The sequence below is a fragment of the Filicampus tigris genome, chromosome 19 (genome assembly GCF_054856515.1).
Source record: "Filicampus tigris isolate MCC_2025a chromosome 19, RoL_Ftig_1.0, whole genome shotgun sequence".
Taxonomy (NCBI): domain Eukaryota; kingdom Metazoa; phylum Chordata; class Actinopteri; order Syngnathiformes; family Syngnathidae; genus Filicampus; species Filicampus tigris.
The window spans coordinates 169,240-195,960 of record NC_141235.1 but is presented as its reverse complement, the minus strand read 5'-3'; the positions used below and the strand labels follow the sequence as shown (position 1 = coordinate 195,960).

Here is a 26,721-nt window from a genome sequence, read left to right as displayed (position 1 = left end):
TAAAAAAATGTCTGCAATTCTCCCTCAATTATTTCAATTTATTCATTTGTCAATATGCAGCATTTTTATACATACACGATCTTGTTGTAATAGATATTTGGTAAATAGATGTATTATAAATAACACAATTAAAATGATCTTGAATTACTTTGATTAAAATGTTTTTGCATAAAACAAAACCAAAGTCCCTCATCATAAAATAGCAAGATGGGTAATCAATTTTCTTTCAAATGTAGGCAAGATTACAACGAAGGGATTTTGTTAGTCTGATGCAGCATCCACTTGGAAAAGAAAAGAATACGTCAATACTGTTAAGTACTTTCTAAATTTAAAAGTACTTTTTAAGATCAAGTAATCGCTTCTATACTTCACTGACTGACTCGTAACTCGGGGAGGAAGCGGATTTATTTATATATATATATTTTTTTTTTTTTCTATCCCGTGCGCAAGAGCAAGGAAACGTTTTGATGTCAGTAGTCAAACCGAATGGAAAGATCTTTGCCGGTGGCCGGGGGAATAAAAAGAAAAGAGAAAGGAGCGCCAAGCAAAAACCGGTGCACAACGCTTTGTACAGATTACTTTTTCCCCTTGAGTCAGGTTTAGAAGCAGACGACATTCAAGTGGATGCTTGAGCGAAGCGCAATCGCCCACACCTGTGTTCTAACGCACAATAATAATAGGCGCAGGCGCAGGCGCAGGCGCAGGCGCAGGCGCAGGCGCAGGCGCAGGCGCAGGCGCAGGCGCAGGCGCAGGCGCAGGCGCAGGCGCAGGCGCAGGCGCAGGCGCAGGCGCAGGCGCAGGCCTCACCATGCATGCACTCCAAATGGGAATGCCGAGCCAGCGGAAGCCAACACCCCCGCAAGTCCGCCAAGAGGCGCGGAGGAGCCGCTTCAGCGTTCCCGATTTCAGGTGATTTCATTTTCAACTCACACTGACCAAAAACGAGCTTTTTTTTTTTTAATGAGAAAGTTTTTGTTACTTTGAAAAAAAAAAGATTCAGTTAGTTAGGGAGTTTGCCTGGAATATGTGATTGTTGTTGCCTTTAGTCAATTTAAGTAGTACAAAGTGTGCCTTTGAATTGACCTGCCAGGAAAACAAAACACGTGCTTTTTTTTCTCATCAACTTTATTTTGACTACAAAATATTTCGTGGCTTTTCTTCAGTTGTCTTGGGCATGCTTGAGATTAAATTCAAAAGCAAAACGTTGAAAAAGATCGGGGCGTGGAAATTTGACGTAAGCCTAATCACAAAAAGCGTCAGAAGCTGTGCGGAGCAATGGAGGCTCCAAAAGTGTCGCTCGGGCGGGGCCCGTCTCCGTGGAAACGAACGCCGGATTGCTTACATCATGCGGCCTTCAAATTCGGCCTCTGAAGGATGCAGCCTACGTACCGGGACACACCCAGTGTCTTTTATTTTGAAAGTGCAGGAAGCGTTGTCGACGCCCTGCATGCGCCTTTCCTGCCGAAAACATGGGCAAGGTGTATTCGCAGGTAAGAACGCTCATCACTTTTGCCCTTTTCACGCTCTCAAGCTGCGCTTCCTCTTTCGCACTGTCAGTCAGTGAAGTGAAGGCCAAAAGCCACCTGCGTCAAGATTTAAAACGAGGAAAATCGGCAAAAAAAACGACAGTGAGCACGCCGTTCGTAATCCCCCAAGTGTCTTTTGAAACTTGACTTTGCCTTGAAGCAGCGAGAGCGTGCATGCGCGGGTGTTGAACAGGTCCAGCGGGTTCGTTTGCCATGAAAGTCACACAAGCGGTTGCCTTGCAGTGCGCGCGCAGGCGCGCGCGCGTTTGTTTCTTTATCCGTCTGTCTTTCTGTCTTGGCTCTCACCCGATCGGGCCTTCCCTGGCGCAGCCGGCCTGTCAGTTTGCGTACGACGGAGACGTCCAGCAGCTTTTCTCCGTGGTGGCCCGCGAGCCGAGCAGCGTGGACGCGCGGGATGACGTCAGCGGGGACACGCCCCTCATCGCCGCCTGTCGCGGCGGCAACCTGAACGCAGTCACCTTCCTGTTGGAGCGCCACGCGGACGTGCGCGCGCGCAACAAGGTCGGTTGAGCTTGCAGCTTCTCGGCCGCCCGGCACGCCCGGCACGCCCGGCACGCCCGGCACGCCCGGCTCTTCTTTTGTCCAATTGGCTCCGACCTCAGCCTCTCATCGCTCAGTAACTTTGTCACCCTGCGCGAAAGATTTGTTGAATCCAAAAGCGACATTTGCCAACAACAGTTGACATTGTCGCCGATTTTGCGACGCGTGTCACGGAGCAACGCAGAGGTGGCTTCTTCATCTCGTTCTGATTGCATTTTGACTTGAGTTGTGTTTGTGACGTCATTGCGTTTCAGAAGCGTCGCACGTGTCTTCACTACGTGGCCAAGCAGAACTTTTCCCTTCTGGACCACCTCATCATCCTCCTCCTCATGCCCATCCTCCTCCTGGGATACTTCCTCCTGGCACGTCGCCGGCATGATGACATCACATGGCACGACACCGCCGCGCCGCATCGTCTTGTGACACGTGTGTGCGTGTGTGTGTGTCTGTCTGTGTGTGCGTGCGCGCGCGTGCACGCGTAGTTACAGAAGCAAAGGCGTAACGAGGCTCTGATGAAGGAAGTTTTGGACAGCGACGTGGACGTCAATGCGGCCGACTACGTACGTTGGCCACGATGGGGCATGTGCGAGCTTGTCTGCGAGCTTGTCTGCGACCTTGTTTTTTGTGCGCGTGCAGAAAGGCAACACCGCCCTTCACTACGTTTGTCTGAGGAAACGCCAGCATTTAGTTCCTCTGCTGCTCCTCCGAGATGCCGACCCTCACGCCAAGAACCACGTACGTGCTCTCACATTCTCGCCGTGTGACGCGTTGATGTTGTTGTCGTCGCGGGTTCCAAAGGCTCACGCGGTGTTCCGGTCGCAATTAGGACGTCTTGTTTTCAGGACGGCGAGTCGCCGCTGGACATGGCCATGAGGTTAAAGTTCACCAAGGTGGTGAGGCTGCTGAGGAAGACGCAGTGACGCTCGCCATCTGGACGAGGGTTTGGCGCCACCTGTGGTGTGAGCCAAAAACTGCAGGCTGGTGGCTTTCTTCCCTTTTCGGTCGCTGTCGTACTCACGGACTTAATTCGAATTGAATGTTTCTTTGGCCACTCGAATGTCATTCACATCCACATGGACGACAGCAAAAGTAAAAGATAAGCAAAAGTACAAACTGCAGGCCGCGCCTTGAACCAAACTCGTCAAGCCCGACGTACAACGTACACATTTCTTTTCAAATGCATTTATGAAATCAACGGCTAATGTAAAATATGACGCGTGAATGTGCTAGCTCCATTTAGCGTCACGATGCTAATAACTCGAGCGGGGACGCTTCTCGTGTCCACTGTTGGGCAAATGAAAAGGTCACCTTGACGGGCAAATAAAAAGACACAAACGAAAGCTTGTCACGAAGATGAAAAGCGTTCCCGGCGCCTTGCTGGACTTTTCCCAGTTCGGTGTGCCAATCAAGTTTATGTGGTGATTGTGCAGCGAGCGAGCGAGCCAGCCAGCCAGCCAGCCAGCCAGCCAGCCAGCCAGCCAGCCAGCGAGCGAGCGGCGCCCTCTAGTGGTACTGCTGCAGCAGCTTCAGGATGGCAGGAAACATGAGCTGGGGGGCGTCCAGACCCCAAATGAAGTCCAGATGGTCCCAGTGGGGAATGTGTTGCTGGAACACCAAGTTGGATACCTGCGGGTCACACAAAGCCGTCAGACGCGCGCGCGTACGCACGCACGCAGGAGGGGGCGCGTCTCTCGACCTGCGTGAGGAGCAGCGCCACGTCTTTGGGGTCGGCCAGCGTGTCGCGTCCCCCCGAGAAGATGGCGGTGGGAACCTTCATGTCGCGCACGCGGTAGAGGGGGGGCGTGGACTGCGGAGCACACCGCAAGTTTTCACCTTTGCCTCGCGTTGGCCGTTGGCGCTCACTCACCTGGTTGTAATGCTTCATGTTGCCCGCCGCACCAAAGTCAAACGCCGACAGCTTCCCGCTGCCGACGGCCTGCAAAAACACGGCCGCTCGGTTGATTTGCGGCGCCCTGAAAGGGGGAGTCCGGCCGCGCGCGATGCGCCCCCGCCGCTGGAAATCACCGATTGCCTTTGCGGGAAACGAACGAAGCAGCAAAACGCAGCCTTTGTGCTCCGGCGTGGGGGCCAGTTGCCGTCGACTGAAAATGACATCACGGTTGCTCGGGCTAACGAATGGCTTTGCTCACGTGACCTTGGCAAGCTGAGCTCTAAGTGTCGTTTTCTGCCCGCAGCGAGCAAATCGCCCCCCCCCAACCCCGGGTCATTTTGCTGCTTGATTCGTATTCCGCAAAGGCAACGGCGTGTCGCACTTTGGACTGGCGGGGGCGCATATTGGAGTAAGGCACGCGTTTGACTTGACTTCCCCTTGAATGGCAAAAGTGCGTGAAAGGCCTGGACAAAGACGGCGAGCCGAGGCCGGCTGACCTGCGCCCAGTGCAGCATGTTTTGGACGGACGTGCCGGCAGGACAGTGCGTGGTGTAGACGGCCGTGCGAGACTGAAAGCAGACGTCAGAAAACGACGGCTCAGCTCAAGTCGGCCGGGGGGTCGGGGCGGGGGGTCGGGGCGGGCCACCCACCATGTTGAGGTTGAGCTCGTCGAAGCCGCACAGGACGAAGAAAAGATTCCCGCACAACTGGTTGAGCAGGTGCTTGGCGCAAACGTGCTCGGCGAACCACTCGATCATGTGACTCTGGGGCAGGAAGTCCCGCCTTCCAAACAGCTCCTGAGGACAGCGGGTGCAAAAGCGCCATTGGCCGTCACTCGCCGGCCTCAAGCTACGGCGCCGCCTTTGCGTTTGTGCGCCATTCCTGACTCCTCAAAGCGATTTGCAGTGGCACCGATGGACAAAGTGGGGAACGAGCGAGTGATTCCCGCGCCGGTCGCGATGGCTCCTACCCAAACCAGGAACTCGGGCAGGATGGCCAGTTTGCTCATGGGGCTGCTGGGAAAGGCCACCGTGGCCACCGGAGCCAAGGCCACAAACAATTTGATCTTGGTGGCGACGTGCGGGAGCCTGGAGAACGCCATGAAGGCTGCAACCCCCCCCCCCCACACACACACACACACACACACGCGTGCGCACAATGTGAGCGTTTCATTTGAAGGACACCATGCGCGAATAACGCTGCGCGCTTTACCGATGGTGGTTCCCTGGGAGTGTCCCACGTAAACGATCTGTTGCTGTCCCGTCACCTTCAGGATGTAGTCCACAACCGCCGGAAGATCCAAAAGGGCCATTTCGTCATGGCTGCAGAGGCGCGCACACGTTTGCTTGCTTGCTTGCCTGCTTGCTTGCCTGCTTGCCTGCTGCCAGCGCGAGCCAGCGTACCTGAACTTCCAGAAGTCGTCGCGGTCGGGCGTGAGCGTGCGATGTTTCCTGGACCAGGTGTTCCCCCGGCTGTTGCCCAGCCAAACGTCGTAGCCGGCGTCGGCCAGCGCGTAGCCCAGGCCCGACGCCGGCGGGTTGCTGATCCAGTTGCTGCCGGCCGCCAGCAGGCCGTGCTGCAGGAAAATCGCACCTCGGGCACCTGCGCCGGCACAAGGCCGCGGCGTGACCTTTGACACCAGCCTGACAACTTTGGGGCTTTTCCGCCCGCGCCCGGCAGCTACCCGCAAAGAGGCATTGAGCGCTTTATTGCCACTCTCAGCTCAAGTGGCAAACTAAGCCTCAGCAGCAGCAGCAGCAGCAGCGACGACGACAAGAAAAGAATCTTGCGCTCAGCGCAAAACTCATACCAAGGAGACAAAAACCATGACTTGTTGCCCGATTGGAAGGACTCCATAGCCTCGGCCAGCTTGATGCTAACGTACGACGGGAAAGCCCGGAGGCACGCGGGCTAACCATTAGCATCCTTGCGCTGTGTTGTCAGCCTACAAGCAACTGCTATCGCAACACAAACATGGCTTGGGGGTTACCCCGAGTCGCGTCAGCAAATAGCACTTTTCCAAATTCCAAGATGTGCGCCCCAAAATAACGGCAAAGCGGTTGATTGGAGAGAGTGGGCCGGGGTTTGTCGCACTGACTTGGATTGCGCTGGCGTCCCGCAGGGATCCTGTTGACCGTCAGGATGTAGCCGTCCTCCGTCAGCACCTCGTGCTCCTCCGCCGGGTAGCCCCACCGACGGATGATTTCTGTCTGCGCACGCGCATGCACACGCACACAAAATTTGCTTTGATCCGACCCCCAGCCGGGCTGTGAGTTTCACACCTGGGTTGTAACCAAAAAAGTCCTCCTGCAATGCCTGCCCAAACAAATGTGTGTGTGTGTGTCACTCACAATGTTCATGTGCACTTCAGGGTCCAACGGCGACCGGGTGCCAAAAGAGCGACGCCCCGCTGATGGCGACCGGTCGGCCAGGGTCACACTGCACAGCAGCACCGCACAAAGCGCACAAGCCGCACGCCGCATGCCGTCTGCACGCACGCACGCACGCACACACACACACAGTACATGATCCTCTGGCGAAATCTCTGCACGTGAGCAGCAAGGCCGAAAAGCAACACTGAACGCCCTTTGATCCCGCGGGCGGCACTGGCGAAAAAGGGCCAGCAGCGTTGTCGGAGCGCTTCGCAACGGCATCGTCACTTCAAACAGCTACAAATCCAACTTAAGACAAAGGCGCAGCTCGGCAAAAACGCAGCACCTATCTGCCATTAAACATGCGCGGCCGGCAACTGGCGAGCAAAAATAGGAAAGCATCGCTAAAGTCGACTAAGCTTCGACAACGAGCGCCCTCGCTTCCCAAAGGCTCATTGAGTGTTGTTCCAACGAAAGGTGATATAACACAGTGGTAAACATGGCCCCGTCCCAACTTTTGGCCTCAGGGTTGAGGCATCCAATTCAAAAAGAGGGCTAACCCTTTGCGCACGCACACAAAGTTGAAAGAATTAAATAGATTGCTTTTGTGGTGTATTAAATTGAATAGGCCGAAAGGGATTTGCAAATCATATTTTTTCTTGTTTACGATTTACACAAAGTCCCAAATTCAGAGACAAAATTCAAAGTAAAAAGGATAAAGAGGGATGATAACTGTTCCGATTTCTACTCGAGTTCAACACCCACGAATCCCTGCCGACTTTGGGCACAACTTGGGACTGCTCCCCAGTCGAGCGTCAGGAGCAGAACGAGAGAGCAAACACGACGTCAGCGCTAACGTGCCGTAAACGTGGACAAACTCGCCACGGAGCTGACGTAAAGGTGAGCAGGCAAACAGGCGGAATCGGTTTCACGGCCGATTCAAGACGGCGCGTTGTACGTCCGCGCGACTTGAAAGGACTTTTGGGAGGCTATTGAGAAGAGGCGATCACTCACCGGAAGCTGAGCTCAGGAGCTTGAATTCTGATCATGTGACACCGGCGGTGACATCACAGAAAGTTCCTGTGCCCACCGATTCGGGAGTAGATAAAAGAATAAAAGATCAAATAAAAAACAGGCCCCGATGAAAAACATGGGACTGGATTCTAAATGGTTTTGTACTTCCTTTCTTGGTCTTATGACGAAATGTTGACGTCTTTGTTCCAGAAGAAAATGTGTGAATAGAGCGCCCTCCCGCGCTCAATGGCCGCCATGTCGTCTCCGCAGCGCGGCGAGTTCCAAAGGCTAAGAAGTCTTTTTCGATCAACGCCACCTTCTTCACATTACACGTTTAACTTGTGAAAACAGATGAGACGTTTAGCGAAAAGAAAGAGTGCTCTGCTTTGCTACTTTTAGCTTGGACGATATGAATGAAAGTGAACCCTTTAGGCGGCAGCGTTTTTTCAATCAAAATATTCCGTTTGATGGCAAAAGATTTAAGATGGGAAATGGTTAGAGAGAGGCATACTGTAAATGGTGCTTGGTGCAATTATGCTGCTGGTTAGAGGGCGCTTAGAGTGTTAAGGCTCAACCAGACGCAGCGCAGTAAAGGTGCGTGAGCCCGTTTAACTGCCGGCTTGGATCGTTACTGCACGTGTGTGTGATGTTTATTTGAAACAAACCGATCCGTGCCAAAAACGCCCAAGTATTCGACGAGTTCCAATGAAGTGCTCCCTCTAGTGGTTGTCACCTCTATGGACGCAAATCCAGGCGTCGCGTGCCAATGACGCCGCAACAAGGGGACAGTTGAAATCTTGAAGCGGATTATGGATTAGAAGAGCAGCAGCAGCGATATTAAAAGCGTAACAGCGACGGTGTGTCTCTTTAGCAATTTTCTTGTTGATTGGGTTCAAACTACTCGACGACGCGGTGTCCTCAACTGCGGAAGCGCGGGAAACGGCGCCACCGGGGAGACGCTGCTGCACGGTTTCCTTGACGACGGTGAGAGAACGAGGTCGGTAAATGGGTGTGGGGAGGGTGGCAGCACTACTCCGAGACTCTCCTAAATCCCAATGGCTGTCACAGCAGAGTTTGAGGGCACCGTGGCGGGCACGTTCTTCGCGACTGGGCAGAACCAGGGGCCACGTCTCGTCTGCTTAGAACCTGCGGGCTAAATGATGGCTGTGTTTTTGTCCTGTCTTTGACGATGTTGCCAGGCGTGAACTCATTGACTGCCGTCGATGTGAAATCCAAGCGTCTACTGTAACTGTATATTTGCCATGTCGGCTTCGCAAGGGGTAGGCGAGGAACAGGCTCTCGTCCATTCTGATTCTGTCCAAGGTACGACATAACTGTAATGACTATTAGATGGCAATAGAGGGCGCCTTTGCATGGCTTTGGATTGGAGATGGGCAATCGGGCACCGTTTTTGGGCCCAGGGCAAAGATTAGGGGGTGAATCTTCGATGATCAACTTGATGATGAGGGAAGCAAGGCGGGACAATTGTAGGCAGCTGACACTCCAGCAGCACACGCGCACGTATGTGTTGAACGAGCTAGTTGAAAGTGCGTTAGTTGAAAGTTGGCTAGTTGAAAACACGACGCAGTTCGTGGAGTGAACGCCGTGTAAAAACGCAACTGGCGGTCAGCTCGAGCAAGGAACCAGAGCAGCCATATTTTGATTTTCACCAAACGGGAAAACGTTGGCGTCAAAATGAAAGAGAAAACGCAAAGTCGAAACTCCAACTCTTTGCTGAAATGTGCCGAAGCGTACTACCTGAGACGAGACATCTGAGATGGAGATGAATCCACTCGGGAAGGATCACGTCTTAGGCCGACAACGTCGGAGTAGACGGGCGTTCGGCGTCCTTGAAAAACGGCGACAAGCCGATTGTCTTTATGTGTGGACGTCAGGTCATCGCGATCCGGCCGGTCATGAGCGAGTGGAGCGGCGAAGACGGGAAGTGGCTGGAGGCCCACTACGACCCGGTGGCGGGCCTGCGCACCTTCACTTCCTGCGTGGCGCTGGCCGACCTGAGCGGCGACGGGGACGGTCGCCTGGTGGTGGCCGACCTGGGCGGCGGCGGCGCCTCGGCGGCGTCCATGAAGCTCAAGGTGTACGGCGGCACGGCGCTGAGCAGCGAGAGCGTCCTGCTGGACCTTCCGTGCGGCCTGGCCGCCTTCTTCATGGACCTGCACGAGCCTCGCGTTCCCGCCGTGGCCGTGGCGTCCGGACCCTGCGTGTACGTCTACAAGAACCTCAGACCCTACTTCAAGTTCACGCTGCCCGGACTGGATGTCAACGCGCTGGAGCAGGTGCGTGCGTGCGTGCGTGCGTGCGGCTCCACGTGTGGCTGCCGCTGATGTTTGGGACATGTCGCCAAGACCTTGCGGGATTGCTGACTCTTTGACAGCCGCTGCCTTGTGATTGGTCAGGACGTGTGGCAGCAGGCCAGCGAGGGGCACATTGACGCCCCCGCCGTCAAGGAGACCTTGGAGAGCCTGCGGAAGAAGGCCGACGTGCCCTTGTCCATGCGCTCGCTCCGCTTCCTGTCTCTGGATGACCAGCATCTGGAGGACTTTGTCCAGCTGCACAAACAGCAGCCAATCAAACGGCAGGTACGTAGGCGCGCCCAACCGCCCGCCCGCAGCCAATCAAACGGCAGGTACGTAGGCGCGCCCAACCGCCCGCCCGCCCGCCCGCTCGCGCGCCCCGCGCGCCCGCCCGCCCGCCCGCCCGCGGGTAGACGACGCGTTCTCTGGTCCTCAGACCGTCATCACGTGCATGGGCACGCTGAAGAAAAGCACGGCGGACGAGGACGGCGTCAGCTGCCTGCTGATTGGCACCGAGAGCGCCCATCTTTACGTGCTCGACCCCGAGGCCTTCGTCATCCTCGCTAAGGTCGCCGTGCGCCTGCCCGTCCCGCCTGCGCTGCTTTCATTCCGCCCTTCCTTTCCTCCGTCCTTCCGTCCATCCCTCCGTCCGTCCTCGCTCTCTGCCCGTCCCGGCCTCACCTCTGGTTTGCTTATGCGTGGCTGTCTTGCGCCGGCATTCCGAGTGTCTCGCACGTGACGCTACCGCAGGTGGCGCTGCCGGCCCCGCCCACCATGATGGACGTCACGGGTCAGTTCGACGTGGAGTTCCGCATCACGGCGGCGTGTCGGAACGGGAACATCTACATCCTGCGCAGGTCGGCCCGGCGCCGGGACGGGTCCGCCGCTTCCGGACGGTCCTGAGCTCTTTGCGTCTGCTCGCAGGGACTCGGACAAAGCCAAGTACTGCGTGGAGCTGTCGTCGCATCCTGTGGGCCTGGTGAGGGTCGGCAAGAACGTGGTGGTGGGGACCGCGGACCAGAACCTGCGGGGATTCACCCAGAAGGTAAGGCCTGACTCGTGGTTTGAAGACTTGACTTGTGGCGGTCTGAAGACGACTCGAGGGAATCTTGACAGACTTCAGGCAGTCGAAGGAGTCCCCAAAATGTCCCCATGCTGATTGGCCGCGTCAATTGTTGGACCGAGATAGTGTCCCGCTTGTTCCGCTGGGGGCTTCTTTCGTCGAGGTCTGAGCAACCCATGGGTCTAAAGTGGCTTTGAAGATTTGATCGAGTCGGATGTAGACTTCAGATCCCTCAGGGGATCCAAGGACTTGATTGAGCGGTCAAAGTACTTGAGAGGGACTTGATGGTCTCGATGCTGTAGTTCATCTCGTCTTCTCTTCAGGTTTAGGTTTTCCAATTCTTTTGTTCAGACGTTTGCTTGTCCGAGCAAATGAAATCCAAAACCTCGAGGGTCTCGTGTGGCTTGTCTAGGGTAAGCAGCTGTGGAAGGTGGTCCTACCGGCCCCCATCTGCACCATGGCCAGCATGGACCTCCCCGCTCGAGGTTTCCACGGGGTCCTGGTGGCTCTTGCCAACTGCGAGGTCCAGTTGTACAGGGACAAGAACCTGGTGAGCAGCATCAAGACCCCGGACACGGTGACCGCCATTTGCTTCGGGCGCTACGGGCGCGAGGACGGGACCCTCATCATGACCATGAAGGGCGGCGGCCTATTGGTGAAAATCCTCAAGAGGACGGTGGAGTTCCAAGACCGGGACAGTACTCCCGGACCCCCGGCGGCCCAGAGCGTCCGTCTCAACGTGCCCAAGAAGACCAAACTCTACGTGGACCAGACCCTGAGGGAGCGCGAGAACGGCACGGCCATGCACCGAGCCTTCCAGATGGACCTGATCCGCCTGCGACTGGCGGCGGCCAAGGCGTACGCCAAGGCCCTGGACTCCAGTCTGACGCCGGTGTCGTCCGGACCCGGGCGCTCGCTCAAGATGAACGCCGTGGTCCAGGGTCTGGGCCCGTCCTTCAAACTCACGCTCAACGTTCAGAACACGGCGGCGTGCCGGCCCGTCCTCAACCTGGCCGTCAGCTTCCTCTACGACCGCAGCTTGTACAGGATGAGGAAGCCGTTCCTGAAGATGCCGCTGCTGGTGCCGGGACTGGTCTACCCCATCCAGACCCTGGTGGAGTGCACTAGTGACAAAGGCATCTCTGACATCATCAAAGTTTTCATCCTGCACGAGGAGCAGAGCACGCCGCTGCTCACCGCGCACATCAACATGCCCGTCAGCGAGGGAATCAACTGAGACGCTCGACTTAGCTTCGCCTCAGCGTAGTTTGGCTCGCTTTAGCGTAGCTTTCCGGGCCAAGCTGGGAGCTAACGCCATCTGCTCCTTTGAAAAAGATAGCGTCCAAAAGTGGGCAATGTTGATGAATGGCATTTGAGGACTTCAACAAGCACAGCCATCGATCGTCTGTTTGCTGGCTTTAGTTTGAGCTTTTATTTTGGACTACAGGAAGCGGAAGTCAGTGTGTGTATTTTGGTAGGAAAAATATATCATTTGCTTGTACGGAGACGAGACAAACATTAAGTGATACTTTTCAGTTAACTACATAACATACACACGTATCCAACATAACATAAACATGTATCCAATTAGTCATCGGGTTTCATCAATATTATATTATATATGGTGTGTACTACTATAATTCTATCATTGTCATAACCGTCAACACGCTTCATAACACAAATGTTACTGTGGCATCAATGAGACCACATTGATCATCAACTCGAAACCAACATGCAGCAGTGCAGCACCTTCATCTTCTGTTGTTGTTGTTGCTTTTTAGGACATTCAAATTACGTGTATTAATTACTCCTAAGCAGTGCAGCACCTTCATCTTCTGTTGTTGTTGTTGCTTTTTAGGACATTCAAATTACGTGTATTAATTACTCCTAAGCAGTGCAGCACCTTCATCTTCTGTTGTTGTTGTTGCTTTTTAGGACATTCAAATTACGTGTATTAATTACTCCTAAACACTGCTATTTGCACGTTGCTGGTTGTGCACAAACAATTTGAAAAAAATACAACAACTTACTGACATGACAGTTTGACCCATTGTTTACCAATTTATGACGAGTAGTAGTAGTATGCGTATGTTAAACCATCGCTCGATGTGTATTATCCGACAGTATTGGGAAAGGAAAGACAAGTCCTTAAAAAAAATCCCCCAACGGAATAGTTGGCGTCGGCAACGGCCCAACCCCGGTATTTCGTCCTAGTGCAATCGCCGTACTTTGCGACCTTTGGCGCATGCGCCGCACAATATTCCGCAGTGGCGCAAATAATAGCGCAAACGATGGAACCGTAGGTGCCAGAGACTTGGAGCCCGGGCCCGAGTTTTTAACTTTACTGCAGTTTTATTATGATTTTAAGTAGCAAAATTGACAAAAGAACAGCCGGCGCCGCAGCTCCAACACAGAAGCGTAAGTCGATGACGGCACAGGCACGGTCTCGTTTCTGGAATTGTCGTTGGGCTTGAACCAAATACGTGCACTTGCTTGCACCACGAGTACACTTGAATGAGGGCTGCAGGGTGTCCTTTGGTTGGGCCCAACAGCCGAGAAAACACGAGAGTTGAAAGGGCACCAACGCGAAAGCTCATCAGCGAACGGAAGCGCCACTTTGCGGAAAGTCGAACGAGCCCGAAAAGGCACCAAAAAAAGTCGCTTCCGCCGGAGAGATGCTGTTCGTCGTCACGTCCGTCGTCTTTGGGATCTTGGCCAGCCGACGCGGCTGCTCGGCGGCGGACGTGCCGCACTTCGCGGCCCACTTCGGCTCCAAGACCCGCTACGAGGACTCCGCCGCCTACCGGAGGCTGCTCGCCGAGCCCAACGGCGGGCCCCGGGTCCACACGGACCCGGGCTCGCTCCTGAGGACCCCGAGCGGAGAGCGTTGCTCCCCCGTGCACCTGAGCGCCGTCGTCCGCCACGGCAGCCGCTACCCGACCGCCAAGCACATCCGCGCCATGCGCCAGCTCAGCGACCTGCTGCGACGAGCCGAAGGCGAACGCCGACAAACCCGAGAAGCCCAACACGCCCGAGAAGCCCAACACGCCCGAGAAGCCCAACACGCCCGAGAAGCCCAACACGCCCGAGAAGCCCAACACGCCCGAGAAGCCCAACACGCCCGAGAAGCCCAACACGCCCGAGAAGCCCAACACGCCCGAGAAGCCCAACACGCCCAAGAAGCCCAACACGCCCAAGAAGCCCAACACGCCCTAGAAGCCCAACAAGCCCGAGAAGGTGAACGAGGCGAAGGCTCCGCGGCCTGGAGCCGGGAAGCACTGCGCCGCTGGGACATGTGGTACACGGAAGACTTGGACGGTGAGTATTGACCTATTCTGTCTTCTTTTGTTTTGGGTCAATGAAAAAAACGATTTATGTTTGTGCATTTTCTGCACCGTCCATTGGAAATAGTCTTGTTTGGGAGTAAAAGGACGGACATTTACAATAAAAAAAACACATGGATTCGTTGATTAATTGGGGTAAAAAAAATGGACAGCGTCCACTGATAGTGTAGCGGTACACACGCTCGAGTTGTGTGCGGGCAGCGTGGGATCGATTCCCGCTCAGTGACAGTGTCTGTGTGTGCCCTGCGACTGGCTGGCGACCAGTTCGGGGTGTAGTCTGCCTTCGCCCGTTGACGGCTGGGATAGGCTCCGGCAACTCCCCGCGACCCTATATAGGAGAAGCGCTTTGGAAGATGACATGACAAAATGGACAGCTAAATCGACCAACCAACAATACATTGGCTTGTGGCGGCTCGTCAATATAGGGCGCTGGAGCGCCACCCTGCTGTCACACAAAGGGACAAAAACTCCATCACGAAAATGAAATACATATGTATGCAATCTAAATAGATATTATATATCAATATACAGGATATATTTACATATGAATAAATATCATCGAAATAGATATTATATAAATATATCTCATTTTACTCTATAACCTTTTCCACTTTTGGTAAAGCTTTTGTAAAGTGGTGTGCAGTGACATTTTCTCCCATGTGAACTAGGTTCATTGGTTCATTCAATTTTGGGAAACACTGGACTAACCAACCACTGAATTGACGAATCAAGCCTAAGGCTCAACGCAACCCCCCCCCCCCCCCCCCCCCAAAGACTGTGTGATTCGCTTCGCTATATGTTCAAGTAGGCCTCCAAGGAGCCATTGTGCACCTGTCGCAGGTCAGCTGGCGGCCAAAGGCCGAGAGGATCTGCTGCAGCTGGCGACGCGTCTGTCCACGTTGTTTCCGTCCTTGTTGGGGGAGGAGTCAGTGCGCGGGGGGCGCGTCCACGTGCTGACCAGCTCCAAGCATCGATGCGTGAGCAGCGCCGAGGCCTTCCAGGAAGGACTTCACGTCAGAGCCAACATAACACGTAACTTTCCCCTGCCGCATAACACATAACACGTAACTTTCCCCTGCCACAAAAAGAAAAGCTCACACGGCTTCCCGTGTGTCTTTGTCCCTCCCGGTAGCGGTGCACTACCGCCACCGAGTGGATGACGGGCTGCTGCGCGCTTATGACGGTTGCCATGGCTACGTGGAGAGCGTGGAAAAGAACCGCACGGCGCTGGCCGAGGTCCACAAGTTCAAGAGCGGCCCGGAGATGGAGGCGCTGAGGAAGAAAGCGGCCGACAAACTGGGCCTTCCTCTCCGTGACTTCACGGCAGGTTACCATGGCGACCACGACAACACGCCCACATACAAGATGGAGAAGAAAGTCCAAATAATAACCGAGCGCGTCTCGCGTAGATCTCCTGGAGGCGGCGTTCTTCCTTTGCTCTTACGAGCTGGCCATCAAGTCGCTGCACTCGCCCTGGTGCTTCCTGTTTGAGCCCGGCGACGCCGAGGTACGAGCCGAACGAACGCACGAGGACAGCGGCACAAACGTACACAATCGCATGCACGGACGGGCCTAACTTGACTCGGGGCTCATCCGCTACCGCTGACGACGAGACCCACTAGTGACACTTTTCCACGGGTAAAGGTCTGATGTTGCTCCGCTGTGAATTTCAGGCTTGGAAATAACTTGACCGGTGCACAACATCAGCGCACTTTGCCAGTACAAATGACAAACCATGAGGAAGGAAAATGGCCGACAAGTTGAAGCATTTTCTTCTCAAATGGAGAACGTCTACTGTTTGTCGAGTATTTGCAGAGTATGCGTTGTAGTCGTTAGCAGATGCACTCTATGCGGCTACGTTTGCAAGGACTCATCTATTCGGATGAAATGCCCGATCGGATTAAAAAAGCTTCACGTAACACCCCGTTCGGAATATTCGGACTCAAGCCCATTCCGAGATTCGAGATTTTCTTCCGAGAACGAGAACGAGAACGAGAGAGGTCGTTTATGTCGATTGTTGATCCGCTCGACGCGCATGAAAACACTTACGCCGACATTTGGGACCAAACCGTCCGGACTGCGCCACTCCGAATGAACGGGCGGCGCGTTGACGAGCGGGCCTCCCTGTGCCGCCAGGTTCTGGAGTACAAGTGCGACCTGAAGTTGTTCTGGAAGCGGGCGCACGGCCACGCCATCAACCTGCTGACCAGCTGCCCGCTTTTCCATCACGTCTTCAGGACCCTCGACAAGGCCGGACGGCCGCGCAGGTCAGGCGGACGCCGCGACAATAAAGCCGCTCGGCGCACGCCGAAGGACGAGCGGCAAAGATTTTAATACCAAAGGATTGGTCCGCAGGGCCACCGACAGGCCCCCGGATCCCGCCTCTATCCTGATTGGCCACGCCGAGACGCTCCTCCCCTTCCTCGGCCTGCTGGGCCTATACAAGGACCAGACCGCGCCTGCCGCTGACAACTACCACACGCAGCACGGTAAGACGATGCCGTTCCGCACCGACCCCCTCCGCCCCGAACCCGTCGTCACGCCCCCCTGGCCGTCTGCAGGCCGCCGTTTCCGTTCCAGCCTGCTGGTGCCGTACGCTGCCAATGTGCTCTTGGTTCTGTTGGACTGCGCGCGAGGCCCCCGCCTGCAGCTGCTGGTCAACGAGGAGCCCGTTCGCTTCCCGGGCTTGCCGGACGAGGACGCGCCGCTCTACCGTGACGTGCGGGCGGCGTACCGCCACCTGCTGGATGGATGCGACTATTACAAGGCGTGCAGCGGCGGGGCCGGCGGGCGCGGACCCAACACGGAGCTGTGATCGGTCCGCCAAAGGCCACGTGGCGAAAGGCGGCCCATCGGCGAAAGGCGGCCCATCGGCGAAAGGCGGCCCATCGGCGCGCTGACAATTTCACGCCGATGTTTCGACTATGTGACTTCTGGCGCCTCCAAGGCTGGCGTCCTGCGTTACGAGCGCAGAAACGTTAGTTCCGTACCATGTAGGCGATGCCGAGGACCCGCCTCCACAACCCTTTGCCGCCGGGTGAGGCGACAACAATTTTCATTCCGTTTTGAAAGAGCCGGTGGGGAAAAATGATGGCTTGTCGCAAGCGGTAATTGTAAGGCTTATTTTCTGCTGCAGAAACAAAACTACACTTATGACCATTTTCAAGGGGCCTCGCTCTCTGTCATTTGCACTCCATCATAGCCGGCACGTTGCTGTCGCGGCGCCGGCACGCTGGCTGAAAAGGAGACTTTTCTTGTTTCACCACAAAAGCTTTCTTGGTAATTGGGTGTATTTTCACAGTAAGGGTCTACTCTACGGGGATGAGGGTTGAACATTGCTGTTGTTATTGCGTGAACACTTTTGAATTGTTATCTCGATTGACAGTTGGGCTGATGATCATTTTTAAAAAATTGGATCAATAAATATACAGGAAGCTGTTGAACCCACTTATCCAAATGCATATGGATTGGCCCAACCACAGCCACATGAGAAAGCAGTGATTGCGTGCATTTTCAAAATGAGTGCCGGGTGTGAGCGTGAATGGGTTCATGTTTGTTTTGTTCCGGAATCTTTTCACGCATTTTATTTGTGAGCTTGATTGACGGTTGCACTAATGCGGCTGCCAGTCACGCTTTTGTTTGTGCTTGTACTCAAGTTGACGATTTCTCAACTTCAAATAAAACAGGAAGCTGTTGTATTCTTTCGACTTGGGAGCATACGCATTTTCCATCGGGAAGGACACCAATCTTAGCGATTCCATAAGTAGGAAATATCACTTCGACGTCCGTCCGGTACTAGTTTTTTTCTACGATAAATATTGATTGAAAACATTTTTCATACGACGTCTCAAAAAAACAAAACCTGGGTCCTCTTCCGAATGTTGTCTTTTTTTCAATTCAAAGTTATTATGGTTCAAGGCCAACAATATATTATAATCAAACCAAAGCGAACTATTTAGTTCCGTCTTTTTGTATGTCCCTATTTTTTTGTTTGTTCGTTTTGTTGTGTTGGGGTTTTTTTTTTTCAGCTGAGGCGGCGTGTCTCCGACCAACGTCACTTCCTGTAGCCGCGTACCCTGTTCCTGTTAGCTTGGAGAGAAGGGACGAGGAGTCGGTACAAACATGTCGTCGCCGTCGCGGGTGCTGGACGCGTCCAGTCGGGTTCTGGTGGTGGGCGCCGGCCTAACGGGCAGCATGTGCGCCTACCTGCTCAGGAGAGAGCTCAAGGACAAAAAAGTCCACATCGTCGTCTGGGACAAAGCCCGCGGAGTCGGTAAGTCGACGCATGCCGGCCGACACACTAAAACTCATTCAGTACTGGATCGGACTTTTTCAGACCCTCTGTGAAATGGCATAGAAATACTGCACGGCATCGGGGTGGAATGAGTGGTTAAATATGCGAAGCTGGGCAATTTAGGGTGGTCCTCCTTAAAATTGAAATTGGAAATTGTCATCCTGGACAGAGTGGGATAGCGGAAACAAGGAGCATTTGAAACTTTAGCACGGAGATGTTATTGTCCTTTTGTCAGCCATAAGAACGAGATGAGGCTAAACTTCTAGATCATCAAGGCAGGGGTAAATCTTGTCGGAATTGGGAACATTTTGACCAGGGGAGTTTTACCCAACTACTCCAACAAATTCAGGGGGTTGGAGCCGACAAAAATTGACCCCGTCGGAAGGACCACCCTACTGGGCACTTGGCCCTATTTTACGCTGCTAATAATTGACCCTACTTTACGCACGGGCGCTGCTGACTGCACCGGCGGCAGGCGGAAGGATGTCGACATTCCGCCCTCCCGACCCTCGGTGCCACTCGGCTGACCTCGGAGCTCAGTACATCTCGGCCACGCGCGAGTACGCGCGCACTCACCACAAGTAAGACCCCGACAAAAAAGACGAAATAACGAGTCGTACCCGAGCGCGGCCTTCGCACTGGGGATGCAAGCGTATCCAAAGCTCACAGCTCGACACCGTCATCGTTGCCGCGCAGTGAGGACGACTGGCGCTATTGGCCACACGCTCTTGTGCGGTTTTGTTTTTGTTTTTTTTCTCCCCTTCGACTGCATTGATGAGCAGCGTGCAAGCATTAGGACAGCTCCCAAATGCCATTCTTGCGGCTGCAACAATCTCACCTGAACTAAGCGGCCCATTGAGAAATGGTCTCTTCTTGGCTAATTTGACAACATTCATTGTCATATGTTTGCATGCGTATCATTCGGACCGCCGCGTCATGACTATTGTGACATTTCGACTTGAAGAGGCGGCAGCGTGAGATTTTCATACGGTTGCATCCCAAGCGGGCGTCCCGAAGGTTTGCGTGTCTGAGAGCCACGTGTTTGTCCCACACGCTTGTCAGCTTCTACTCTGAGCTGCTGGCGGCGGGCGTCCTGCGTCCGCTGGACTGCGCCGTGGAGGGCCTGCGGCACAAAGACGGCAGCGTCGACTACGTGGCGCCGCTGGGCATGAGCAGCGTGGTCAAACACTTCCTGCGCCAGTCAGGTGAGCGCGATTGCGCCATGATTATTATGATCATTATTTGTTTGGTTTTTTTTTTGCTCTTTGCGTGATGAGCGTCGCCATCCGGACTGCGGCCCCCCGGCACAAAACTCCCCCGATACCTACCCTTCTGTCATGTGTGTGGCGGTCTAGGAGCCGACTTGTTCCTGGAGCATCAGGTGAGCGGCTTGTACCGCCGCGGCGCCTCCTGGGAGGTCCACAGCGAGCGAGGCGGCAGCCAAAACTTTGACTCGGTGCTCTTGACCATCCCCGTCCCGCAAATTCTGCAGCTTAAGGGCGACCTGGGAGACGGTGAGCCCGCTTGAATGATTTCCGGCGACTTTTCTTGACCTTGCTCAAGTAGTAGCCTTGCGGAGAACCGCTGGAAAATAGAAATAAGATAATGCCTTGGATGGCCTCAAAGCAACACGCCGCTCCAAATTCATTTGCCAGCCTTCATTAGTCAGTGTGTAGAAAGAAGCAAAGTGCCAATTTCAATGGCATCTGATTCCCTAGACAAAGGTTGAAGCTGATTAATGACATGGCCTCTACGCTGCCAGATTGCAACTATTGAGCCGCTGACGGGTATAACGCGCCGTCGTGCGCTATTGTGCGCTATTGTGCTCTATTGTGCATTTTGGCCTTGTTTCCTGGTCTGTTGGCCGTACCGAACCAAATCAAAAGGGAATAGATAATTCAGCACCATATACATAAATAAATGTATACTCACAAAACAACATTGCAGCATTTTAGAAAAATAATCAATACAAAATAATATGTATGTATTTTATGACAGCTCGACGCACACACACACACACACAGGCACACACGCAGCGCGAGAGCCACACAGGACAATCTCGGCGGTCCACCAGCTGTTTCTCATTCATTTATCTGAAACAAGTGACATTAAACTATACCCACAACAGAATTTTAAGAAACAAAATACCTTTATTAGACACTCAAGCAGCAAGTAATAATCTTTTTAGTCGATGATGTCATTGCCAGAGCGCAATAAAAGTGACATCCGTATAATGACTGCTCTCACAGTATATACAGTATGTATATTAAGATGTTCTGTCAGTTTTATCTGTCCAGCAGAGGGAGCTGTTGCGCAGCGTGTCATACTCCTCCCGTTTCGCCTTGGCGCTCTTCTTCCCTCCCGGGGCCGACCCGGGCGTGCCCTGGGCCGTCCGCTACTACAACAACTACAACGGTGCCGACAACTCCCATATCATCTGCTACGCCACCGTGGAGTCTCGCAAACGCGGCGCAGGTGACGCCCACACGTCTCGATTGGCGGCGAAAATGACGTCGATAACCCGCGACTTGCTCGCCGTGTCCAGAGGAGGACGCGGGCCTGGGGCCTTCCTTGGTGGTCCACACCGGCGCTCCCTTCGGTCTGCAGAACCTGGAGCGGGATGCCGAGGAAGTGCGGCCGATCATCTTGGGGGAGCTGAAGCGGCTCCTCCCTGCGCTGCCTCAGCCAATCAGCATCAAGTGCCACAAGTGGAGGTACTCGCAGGTGAGCCTCGCACGCCAAACGCCTTCCGAATGGCGACGCCGAGCCTTTCACACTAAGAGCCCGGCGCGTGTCGGTCAGGTGGCGAGCGCGGTGGCGGGCTGCCCGGGTCACATGACGTTGTCGGAGCGCCCCCTGCTGGTCTGCGCCGGCGACGCCTTCACCCACTCCAACTTCGATGGCTGCCTGGCCTCAGCGCTGAGCGCGCTCAATGCATTCAAAGGCGCCATGTGACAGGAAGTTGCTCCGCGGGGAGTCTGACTGAGCGTGTCTGTGTGTTGGACTGTGTCAATAACATGAAGGCGTCACTTCCTGTCTAGTTGTTGTCTAATTGTTCGCTTGAAAGCAACACTCTGTCTACTTCATAAATATTTTCTTTATTCACCGGACAGTGTTTGACGCCTTTGGAAAACAAAGACACAAACAGAAAGCGACGAGGCTCCACTCGGACACGTTTTCTGGACCCCGAACCTGAGATCAGCTTTGCTCCCTCACTGCCCCCCCCCCCTCCCCGACTTGAAAATGCGTCTCTGCTTCCGAATGGACGCCGCTCCCGGTAACTCTGCTCCAAGTGTCCAAGCAAACGCACTGAAGTCTCTGAGGGAAAGCCGAGTCGCGGAAGGTAACGGAAGCGCCGTCCGACGCTGCCTCCGTTGACCGGGGCGGCTTCCGGACGCGGCGGTCTCGGAGCTTGGGCGGCCGACGGGTCGCTCACACCTTGGTGATCTGGTCGCGGTCGTCGTCAAAGGGCTCGTTCTCAGGGTCCGAGTCGGTGGTGTCCGAGTAGCGGTAGTGATCGGGTTCGTTGTCGCTGACGTCCGGCGTCACCGACGCGCTGTTCACCTCGCGCTCGCCGCCGCCGCCGCCTTCCTCTGCCGTCTTGGTGAAGAACAGTTTGACCTGAAGGAGCGGTCGCACACTTATCAGGCTGCTTCGGCCTCCAGTCGAAAGGTGGGCCCCGCTCCCCAGTGACTGACTAAGTTGGCGTTTTCGGCGGAGGTCCACCATATGAAAGCCCCCGTGACGCGATTAAGGAGAAGGCAATGATTGAAACCAACCTTAAAGTTAGGCGAAAAGTTCCTGTTGGCTTTGTCCTTGTTGGCCTTGTCCAGGTCGTTCTTCATCAAAGTCAGAACCAGGAAGTCGTCGTCATCGTTGACGCCGCCTTCCTGGCTCTGCCGAGTCGCGTCGGATCCGGCGTCCCGCAAGGTTCCGCTTTGGCCGTTCTCCAGCTTCTGCGGGTCAGCGCCAGGCCCGGGAATGAAGAAGGTGTTGACCCAAAAGTGGAACATCTTGTCCTGAGAGCCAGGAGGAGGAAAGACATCGCCCAGTCAGTCCACCCCGCCAAATACTCCAAGAGACGGCCGCCCGGCGAGACGGCCAGACGGCCGGCCGCCCGCCCGCCCGCCGGCCATGCCCCTCCTCACCTTCTTCATCATCTTATTCTGCTTGTGGAAGAACTCCACTTTGATGTCGCCGCACACGGGAAGCGGCTGCGGGAACTCGAAGAGCATCAGCTTGTCTTGGCGTCGCGTGTACGTCGGGTTGGACGTGTGGATCTTCACCTTCAGCTGGTAGATGACGAACAGGGGATCTGCGTGCAGGACCAGGCATGGCGACAACGTGAGACAGCGCAAGAGCCAGGTGAGGGTGCGCATGCTAACGCTAGTTATGCTTTGTGTGTGCGCGCGCGCGTGTACTGACTGCAGGTGCCCCCGGTGAACATGGGAATGGTTTCAAAGAGCATCTTGTGGAAGAGCAAAGCCACGGGCGAGTAGTGAAGTCTGTTCCTCAGCAGGGTGTTGTAGTAGCACACGTAACGACGCTGGCTGGGGATGGTCACGCCCTAAATGCACGCACACACGCACACTTTGGTTCATACAAACTTTTGTCCAAGACGTCCACTGTCGGACAGCAACGGACCTTGAAAAAGAGGCCTTCCTCATCAGATATTTCCAATACGACTATGGGATCCTTTTCAAAGGTACGTTTTAATGAGATGAAATGCAGCAGGAGTGAAACAATTTCTCCCAAATGCGTTCGTTCCAGGTCACGTCGCCGCCACGCTAAACGCGGTTGACTTTGCGCCAAGACGTTCGTGTGCGTTTGCCGCTCACCTTCTTGTCCCGCGTGCGGACTTCGCCGTAAAAGTCGAGGGCCTCCCGAGCCTCGCGGAACTTTCTGCGGTGCAGCAGGTACGCGCAGATCATCACCCCCGTGCGGCCTTTCCCGGCCTTGCAATGGATGGCGGCCACGTGCTGCTCGTCGCGGCTCAGCCACGCGTCCAGGTCCTCGCAGAACGGCTTGATCAGCTCCAGCTGCGGCGGGTTGTGGTCCTCAAACGGGTACTCGGCCACTGGGGAGCGAGACGCACGTGGCGCGCTTACGCTAGGCTAGGCTACGTCACGCACTCTGCCTTTCCTGCGTAGCAAGTTTTGCGCGGCCGCTAGAGGGCGACACGCGAGTGAAAACCCACGGGGAAAAAAATGCCGCCCCACGGAAAAAAATGCCGCCCCACGCCTGGTTCCAGTGTAAAGGAAATCAAATATCCCATCCCATACCTTGATTCAGGATAGGATGGGAGTTCAAGTTAAAAACAAAAACAAAAAAAGGGGCATAGCCCGAGGAGCCATCATGTGACAGCCCGCCATCCCATTGGGTGAGCTTTTATGGCATCATCTTACCTTGACAGTTGAACTTGGACGTGTCGTAGTGTCGCTCCGCACACCTGGCAACGCGCACAAGCAACTCTCGTCATTCTGTGTGTGTGTGTGTGTTGTGTGTGTGTTGTGTGTTGCGCTTACAAGTTGTAGATCTTGTAGTGACTCTTGTGCTTTGCGTCCAGAAACCTGCATCACGCAAAGTAGCGACGTCAGCGCAACGCTCAACAGGAAGTTGGGAGGGGGAAAAGAACTTCGGCAGCTAACAAGGCGTCCTCACCGCACGACGTCGTCGATGTTGTTCCTGTAGACGCCCTCCAGACGCTCGGCGGGGAAGCCCATGGCGATGATGTTGGGGTAGATGTCTGCCGGGCTGGCTAAGGACAACCAAATTCACAGAACCCTTGCGTCGTCCCTCCATGCTGTTCGCGCCACGAGCGCTGCGCCGCGCCTCTTACTGCTGCCGTAGCAAACGGTACCAAACGCACAAGCGGCGCTGGCAGTGTGGTGGGGGGTGCCCGCCCACCCCGAGCATCCAAAGTAAAGCAGTACGATAAGACTAACTGGCTATGCCCATCCTTTCACCTGCAACAAGACCATGTGAAACTATTGCATTTATCTTCCTTCGATATGTTCTAATCTTCTGCATGCACAGCACAGATTGTGCAGGCATCCCCTATGTCTTTCCTCTTGGTGACGTCATTAGGAATCACAGATGGCCGACCTGTTGCGCATTCGCGCCGCACCTTCGCACCTGCCGCTGGGAATCCAATCGAGCGAGGCGGGAGGAGGTCAAAATGTTTTGGGGAAAGGAGACCTCCTTACCCGATGACATCATTTCATGGGGACGTCTACTCAAGATGTCATCACGTCATTGACGCGCGTCACAGCTGAAGGGCTGCGTGACTCCATTATTGCTGTTGTCACTCAAGTCCACTTTACGCTTGAAGTTTCAAGTGGGATTGAATTCAGGTCAAATATAATCATGAGTGTTTCTCTACACATCTTTGCAGATGCAAAGGCGACGGTGACAGGTCTCTGCCAACTTAGCAAGCATGTCTCGAATGCAAAAACCGTAGAACCAAGTGAACGTTTTTGTTTTCTTAACATGCCCAAATGCATTTGACAAAATGACAGCCTAATTGCTATAAGAAGGTGAAACAGGTGGTTGGTTTTTGGTTAATAATAATACCAACCATCAATACGGCTAATTCTGTGTTTTGGGTATCAAATACTGGCCAGACTGAACAGAGGATAGCTGCTGCCTTCAGTCAACTCCCCGTTACGTTGTCATATTTTTATAGTTTAATACAACGATTGCTTGGGGTCCCCAACTAGCAAAAAAAGAAAGAAAATGCTCCTCAAAATGAGAATTGATGAATGAGAAATGCGATTAGCAAAACCGCTCTTGCAAGAAAGTTATTTCGAGTCTTGGAGAAACGCTCAATTGACTCAGTTGCTTAAACGAGGTGAATTCTTCTTCCGTGACAAATCCACGACCAGAACTGCTCCACACTAACATTTGACTTCTTCGACAACAGATGATATTGTACCTTCACTTTTATTCCTACTCTCAAAATCCGTCTTTTAATTTGGTGAGGCCAAAAACTATGTTCCACCTCCGTTGGCCGCAAAGTAATATTTCATTCGATTCTCTTCATGAAGTGATCTTAGTGCCACTCGAGGTTAGCTTAGCACACGATCGAGCCGCTTCCTCCACAACGGGCCACAAAGTGCCGCGGCTAGCATTAGCCAGGTAGCACCCTGTCCATAAGCAGAAGCAGCAGGCACCTGGAAAGGATACAAGTGAGGTCCAGGTCGAAGCCGTCCTCCTGGTACCGTCTTTTATTTCTACTGACGATCTCTTTGATGAGCGCTGCCATGGCGACGGAGGTTGACGACGGGGATAGGGATGAGGGGGCGGACGTTCACGGCGGGACGTCCGCGGGCCACCGCAAGCCCGCCGTTCGCCGAGCAAACGTCGCAGAGGCGGACAGACAAGCAGACGCCGTCGGTCCCCGGCGGCTCTCGACCGTAGACGCCCGAAGAAGACGCGAGCTCGTCGGCGCGCTAGCTGCCCGACGGCCCGGCTGTAGCGGCCCTTTTTCTGGCTCACAACCGCCGGGAGCGTTCGGGCCTCCAGCCTGCTCGCACTTGGAGCCTGGCCCTCCAGGTCCTCCACCGCCCTCCTCCCTCGTCAAGTGCCGAACATCCGAGGTGGGAAGGAGCGAGTGTTGGCGACCTCGCTCGCCGTGATTTGAGGCGAGCGCGACGACTCGAGACTGCGATCCAAACGCCAGTCCGGCTAGCGAGCAAAGCGACCCGACCCGACCCGAGTCGAGGTGGCGGTGGCGGTTACGATACGGAGATACTTCCTTTTCGGATTTTCGCAATAAAGAGATCAGCGGCACTTTTCATCACTAAGCTTTTGTTTTGTAAGCAGAAGGAAAGGGTCATTTCCTGTTACCACGTCGATCAGTGGACCTTGACGCTACTAGCTGGAAAAGCGTGCGAACTCGCAGGGTTGCCAAGTTGAGTTGCTTTTGTCCCCCGTCCGAAATGTCAGAAAACATCACTCACTACTTATTCAGTTCGTCTGACATTTAACCTCATTTGTGTATGAGATGGCCCACGTGTCCGATTGAAAATCAAAGGTGGCCGTCAATCGCATAAACATGTTCCTACACTGGCCCAGAACCAGGGGCCAGGGTGGTTACATGCAGCAGAAACGAGGAAAACCTGGCAGTCCAACGAGCAACGGAGGTTAATTTCACTCGTTTTGTCCCGTTACAATTAAAATGACAATTCATTGTCATCAATAAAAGCACTTTACAATGAAAAAAAAACAATCTGTGCTAAAGTGCTAAATGCTCAAGTATGAAAGTAGACAACGGCGAAGCAACAGTATCTTGAAAATAATGAATAGAGCTGTAAGGACCATTTGAAATCTTCAGAGGCGT

The 26,721-nt window shown here is 54.3% G+C and overlaps 6 protein-coding genes across 17 annotated transcripts; 4 read left to right on the top strand and 2 right to left on the bottom strand.

Moving 5' to 3' along the window:
* The first annotated feature begins 47 nt into the window (after positions 1-47).
* Positions 48-3,427, top strand: ankrd22 (ankyrin repeat domain 22). Of its 5 annotated transcripts, none has more exons than XM_086016075.1 (6): positions 48-1,490; positions 1,857-2,048; positions 2,342-2,449; positions 2,570-2,647; positions 2,724-2,822; positions 2,930-3,427. In XM_086016075.1, exons 1-6 carry the CDS (start codon positions 1,470-1,472, stop codon positions 3,005-3,007), a joined length of 576 nt encoding a protein of 191 aa, XP_085872201.1. In that variant the 5' UTR covers positions 48-1,469; the 3' UTR covers positions 3,008-3,427. The 5 variants fall into 5 exon arrangements, with proteins under 5 accessions (XP_085872201.1, XP_085872198.1, XP_085872202.1 ...); XM_086016072.1 differs by having other exon boundaries at positions 2,914-3,427; XM_086016076.1 differs by lacking the exon at positions 1,857-2,048 and having other exon boundaries at positions 2,914-3,427.
* On the top strand, positions 2,939-12,788 carry bbs1 (Bardet-Biedl syndrome 1). Of its 5 annotated transcripts, none has more exons than XM_086016059.1 (7): positions 2,939-3,064; positions 9,260-9,661; positions 9,782-9,964; positions 10,116-10,247; positions 10,430-10,536; positions 10,604-10,724; positions 11,155-12,788. In XM_086016059.1, the coding sequence occupies exons 2-7, from the start codon at positions 9,281-9,283 to the stop codon at positions 11,977-11,979; spliced, it is 1,749 nt and encodes a 582-aa protein (XP_085872185.1). In that variant the 5' UTR covers positions 2,939-3,064; positions 9,260-9,280; the 3' UTR covers positions 11,980-12,788. The 5 variants fall into 5 exon arrangements, with proteins under 5 accessions (XP_085872185.1, XP_085872183.1, XP_085872182.1 ...); XM_086016057.1 differs by lacking the exon at positions 2,939-3,064 and adding an exon at positions 5,368-8,361; XM_086016056.1 differs by lacking the exon at positions 2,939-3,064 and adding an exon at positions 5,371-8,348.
* On the bottom strand, positions 3,254-7,511 carry lipf (lipase F, gastric type). Of its 3 annotated transcripts, none has more exons than XM_086016065.1 (11): positions 7,365-7,511; positions 6,330-6,466; positions 6,077-6,188; positions 5,382-5,658; positions 5,191-5,300; positions 4,949-5,085; positions 4,629-4,775; positions 4,476-4,547; positions 3,955-4,023; positions 3,784-3,894; positions 3,254-3,713 (listed from the first exon to the last, which is right to left on the bottom strand). In XM_086016065.1, exons 2-11 carry the CDS (start codon positions 6,459-6,461, stop codon positions 3,591-3,593), a joined length of 1,290 nt encoding a protein of 429 aa, XP_085872191.1. In that variant the 5' UTR covers positions 6,462-6,466; positions 7,365-7,511; the 3' UTR covers positions 3,254-3,590. The 3 variants fall into 3 exon arrangements, with proteins under 3 accessions (XP_085872191.1, XP_085872193.1, XP_085872192.1); XM_086016067.1 differs by having other exon boundaries at positions 5,382-5,580; XM_086016066.1 differs by lacking the exon at positions 7,365-7,511 and adding an exon at positions 7,212-7,358.
* Positions 12,789-12,901: 113 nt separating the features above from the next.
* On the top strand, positions 12,902-17,793 carry minpp1b (multiple inositol-polyphosphate phosphatase 1b). The gene is made up of 7 exons (XM_086016061.1): positions 12,902-14,060; positions 14,927-15,118; positions 15,219-15,413; positions 15,496-15,593; positions 16,223-16,353; positions 16,442-16,575; positions 16,648-17,793. Exons 1-7 carry the CDS (start codon positions 13,418-13,420, stop codon positions 16,899-16,901), a joined length of 1,647 nt encoding a protein of 548 aa, XP_085872187.1. The 5' UTR covers positions 12,902-13,417; the 3' UTR covers positions 16,902-17,793.
* A 322-nt stretch (positions 17,794-18,115) lies between these two features.
* On the top strand, positions 18,116-21,485 carry rnls (renalase, FAD-dependent amine oxidase). 2 transcript variants are annotated; one of them, XM_086016069.1, is made up of 7 exons: positions 18,116-18,359; positions 18,856-18,961; positions 19,443-19,585; positions 19,736-19,894; positions 20,678-20,855; positions 20,926-21,104; positions 21,183-21,485. In XM_086016069.1, the coding sequence occupies exons 1-7, from the start codon at positions 18,209-18,211 to the stop codon at positions 21,419-21,421; spliced, it is 1,155 nt and encodes a 384-aa protein (XP_085872195.1). In that variant the 5' UTR covers positions 18,116-18,208; the 3' UTR covers positions 21,422-21,485. The 2 variants fall into 2 exon arrangements, with proteins under 2 accessions (XP_085872195.1, XP_085872196.1); XM_086016070.1 differs by having other exon boundaries at positions 18,121-18,359; positions 20,664-20,855.
* On the bottom strand, positions 21,463-26,146 carry ptenb (phosphatase and tensin homolog B). The gene is made up of 9 exons (XM_086016068.1): positions 25,566-26,146; positions 24,042-24,126; positions 23,906-23,950; positions 23,786-23,829; positions 23,219-23,457; positions 22,806-22,947; positions 22,529-22,695; positions 22,160-22,399; positions 21,463-22,001 (listed from the first exon to the last, which is right to left on the bottom strand). Exons 1-9 carry the CDS (start codon positions 25,642-25,644, stop codon positions 21,813-21,815), a joined length of 1,230 nt encoding a protein of 409 aa, XP_085872194.1. The 5' UTR covers positions 25,645-26,146; the 3' UTR covers positions 21,463-21,812.
* Between the last annotated feature and the right edge of the window lie 575 nt (positions 26,147-26,721).

Bases quoted from the DNA above. Each gene is read 5' to 3' on its own strand.
- ankrd22 (XM_086016071.1), top strand. From the start codon at position 1,740: ATGAAAGTCACACAAGCGGTTGCCTTGCAGTGCGCGCGCAGGCGCGCG. The intron at 2,450-2,569 runs GCACGTCGCCGG...GTGCACGCGTAG, and splicing joins TCCTGGGATACTTCCTCCTG to TTACAGAAGCAAAGGCGTAA. The intron at 2,823-2,913 runs GTACGTGCTCTC...GGTCGCAATTAG, and splicing joins ACCCTCACGCCAAGAACCAC to GACGTCTTGTTTTCAGGACG.
- lipf (XM_086016065.1), bottom strand. From the start codon at position 6,461: ATGCGGCGTGCGGCTTGTGCGCTTTGTGCGGTGCTGCTGTGCAGTGTG. The intron at 4,776-4,948 runs GTAGGAGCCATC...CGCTGTCCTCAG, and splicing joins TGCCCGAGTTCCTGGTTTGG to GAGCTGTTTGGAAGGCGGGA. The intron at 3,714-3,783 runs GTCGAGAGACGC...TGTGACCCGCAG, and splicing joins TGGCGCTGCTCCTCACGCAG to GTATCCAACTTGGTGTTCCA.
- bbs1 (XM_086016059.1), top strand. From the start codon at position 9,281: ATGAGCGAGTGGAGCGGCGAAGACGGGAAGTGGCTGGAGGCCCACTAC. The intron at 10,537-10,603 runs GTCGGCCCGGCG...GTCTGCTCGCAG, and splicing joins AACATCTACATCCTGCGCAG to GGACTCGGACAAAGCCAAGT. The intron at 10,725-11,154 runs GTAAGGCCTGAC...TGGCTTGTCTAG, and splicing joins TGCGGGGATTCACCCAGAAG to GGTAAGCAGCTGTGGAAGGT.
- minpp1b (XM_086016061.1), top strand. From the start codon at position 13,418: ATGCTGTTCGTCGTCACGTCCGTCGTCTTTGGGATCTTGGCCAGCCGA. The intron at 15,594-16,222 runs GTACGAGCCGAA...CTGTGCCGCCAG, and splicing joins TTGAGCCCGGCGACGCCGAG to GTTCTGGAGTACAAGTGCGA. The intron at 16,576-16,647 runs GTAAGACGATGC...GGCCGTCTGCAG, and splicing joins CAACTACCACACGCAGCACG to GCCGCCGTTTCCGTTCCAGC.
- rnls (XM_086016069.1), top strand. From the start codon at position 18,209: ATGTCGTCGCCGTCGCGGGTGCTGGACGCGTCCAGTCGGGTTCTGGTG. The intron at 18,962-19,442 runs GTAAGACCCCGA...CACGCTTGTCAG, and splicing joins TACGCGCGCACTCACCACAA to CTTCTACTCTGAGCTGCTGG. The intron at 21,105-21,182 runs GTGAGCCTCGCA...CGTGTCGGTCAG, and splicing joins ACAAGTGGAGGTACTCGCAG to GTGGCGAGCGCGGTGGCGGG.
- ptenb (XM_086016068.1), bottom strand. From the start codon at position 25,644: ATGGCAGCGCTCATCAAAGAGATCGTCAGTAGAAATAAAAGACGGTAC. The intron at 23,830-23,905 runs GTAAGCGCAACA...GCGCGTTGCCAG, and splicing joins CACTACAAGATCTACAACTT to GTGTGCGGAGCGACACTACG. The intron at 22,002-22,159 runs GTTGGTTTCAAT...CCGCTCCTTCAG, and splicing joins ACTTTTCGCCTAACTTTAAG to GTCAAACTGTTCTTCACCAA.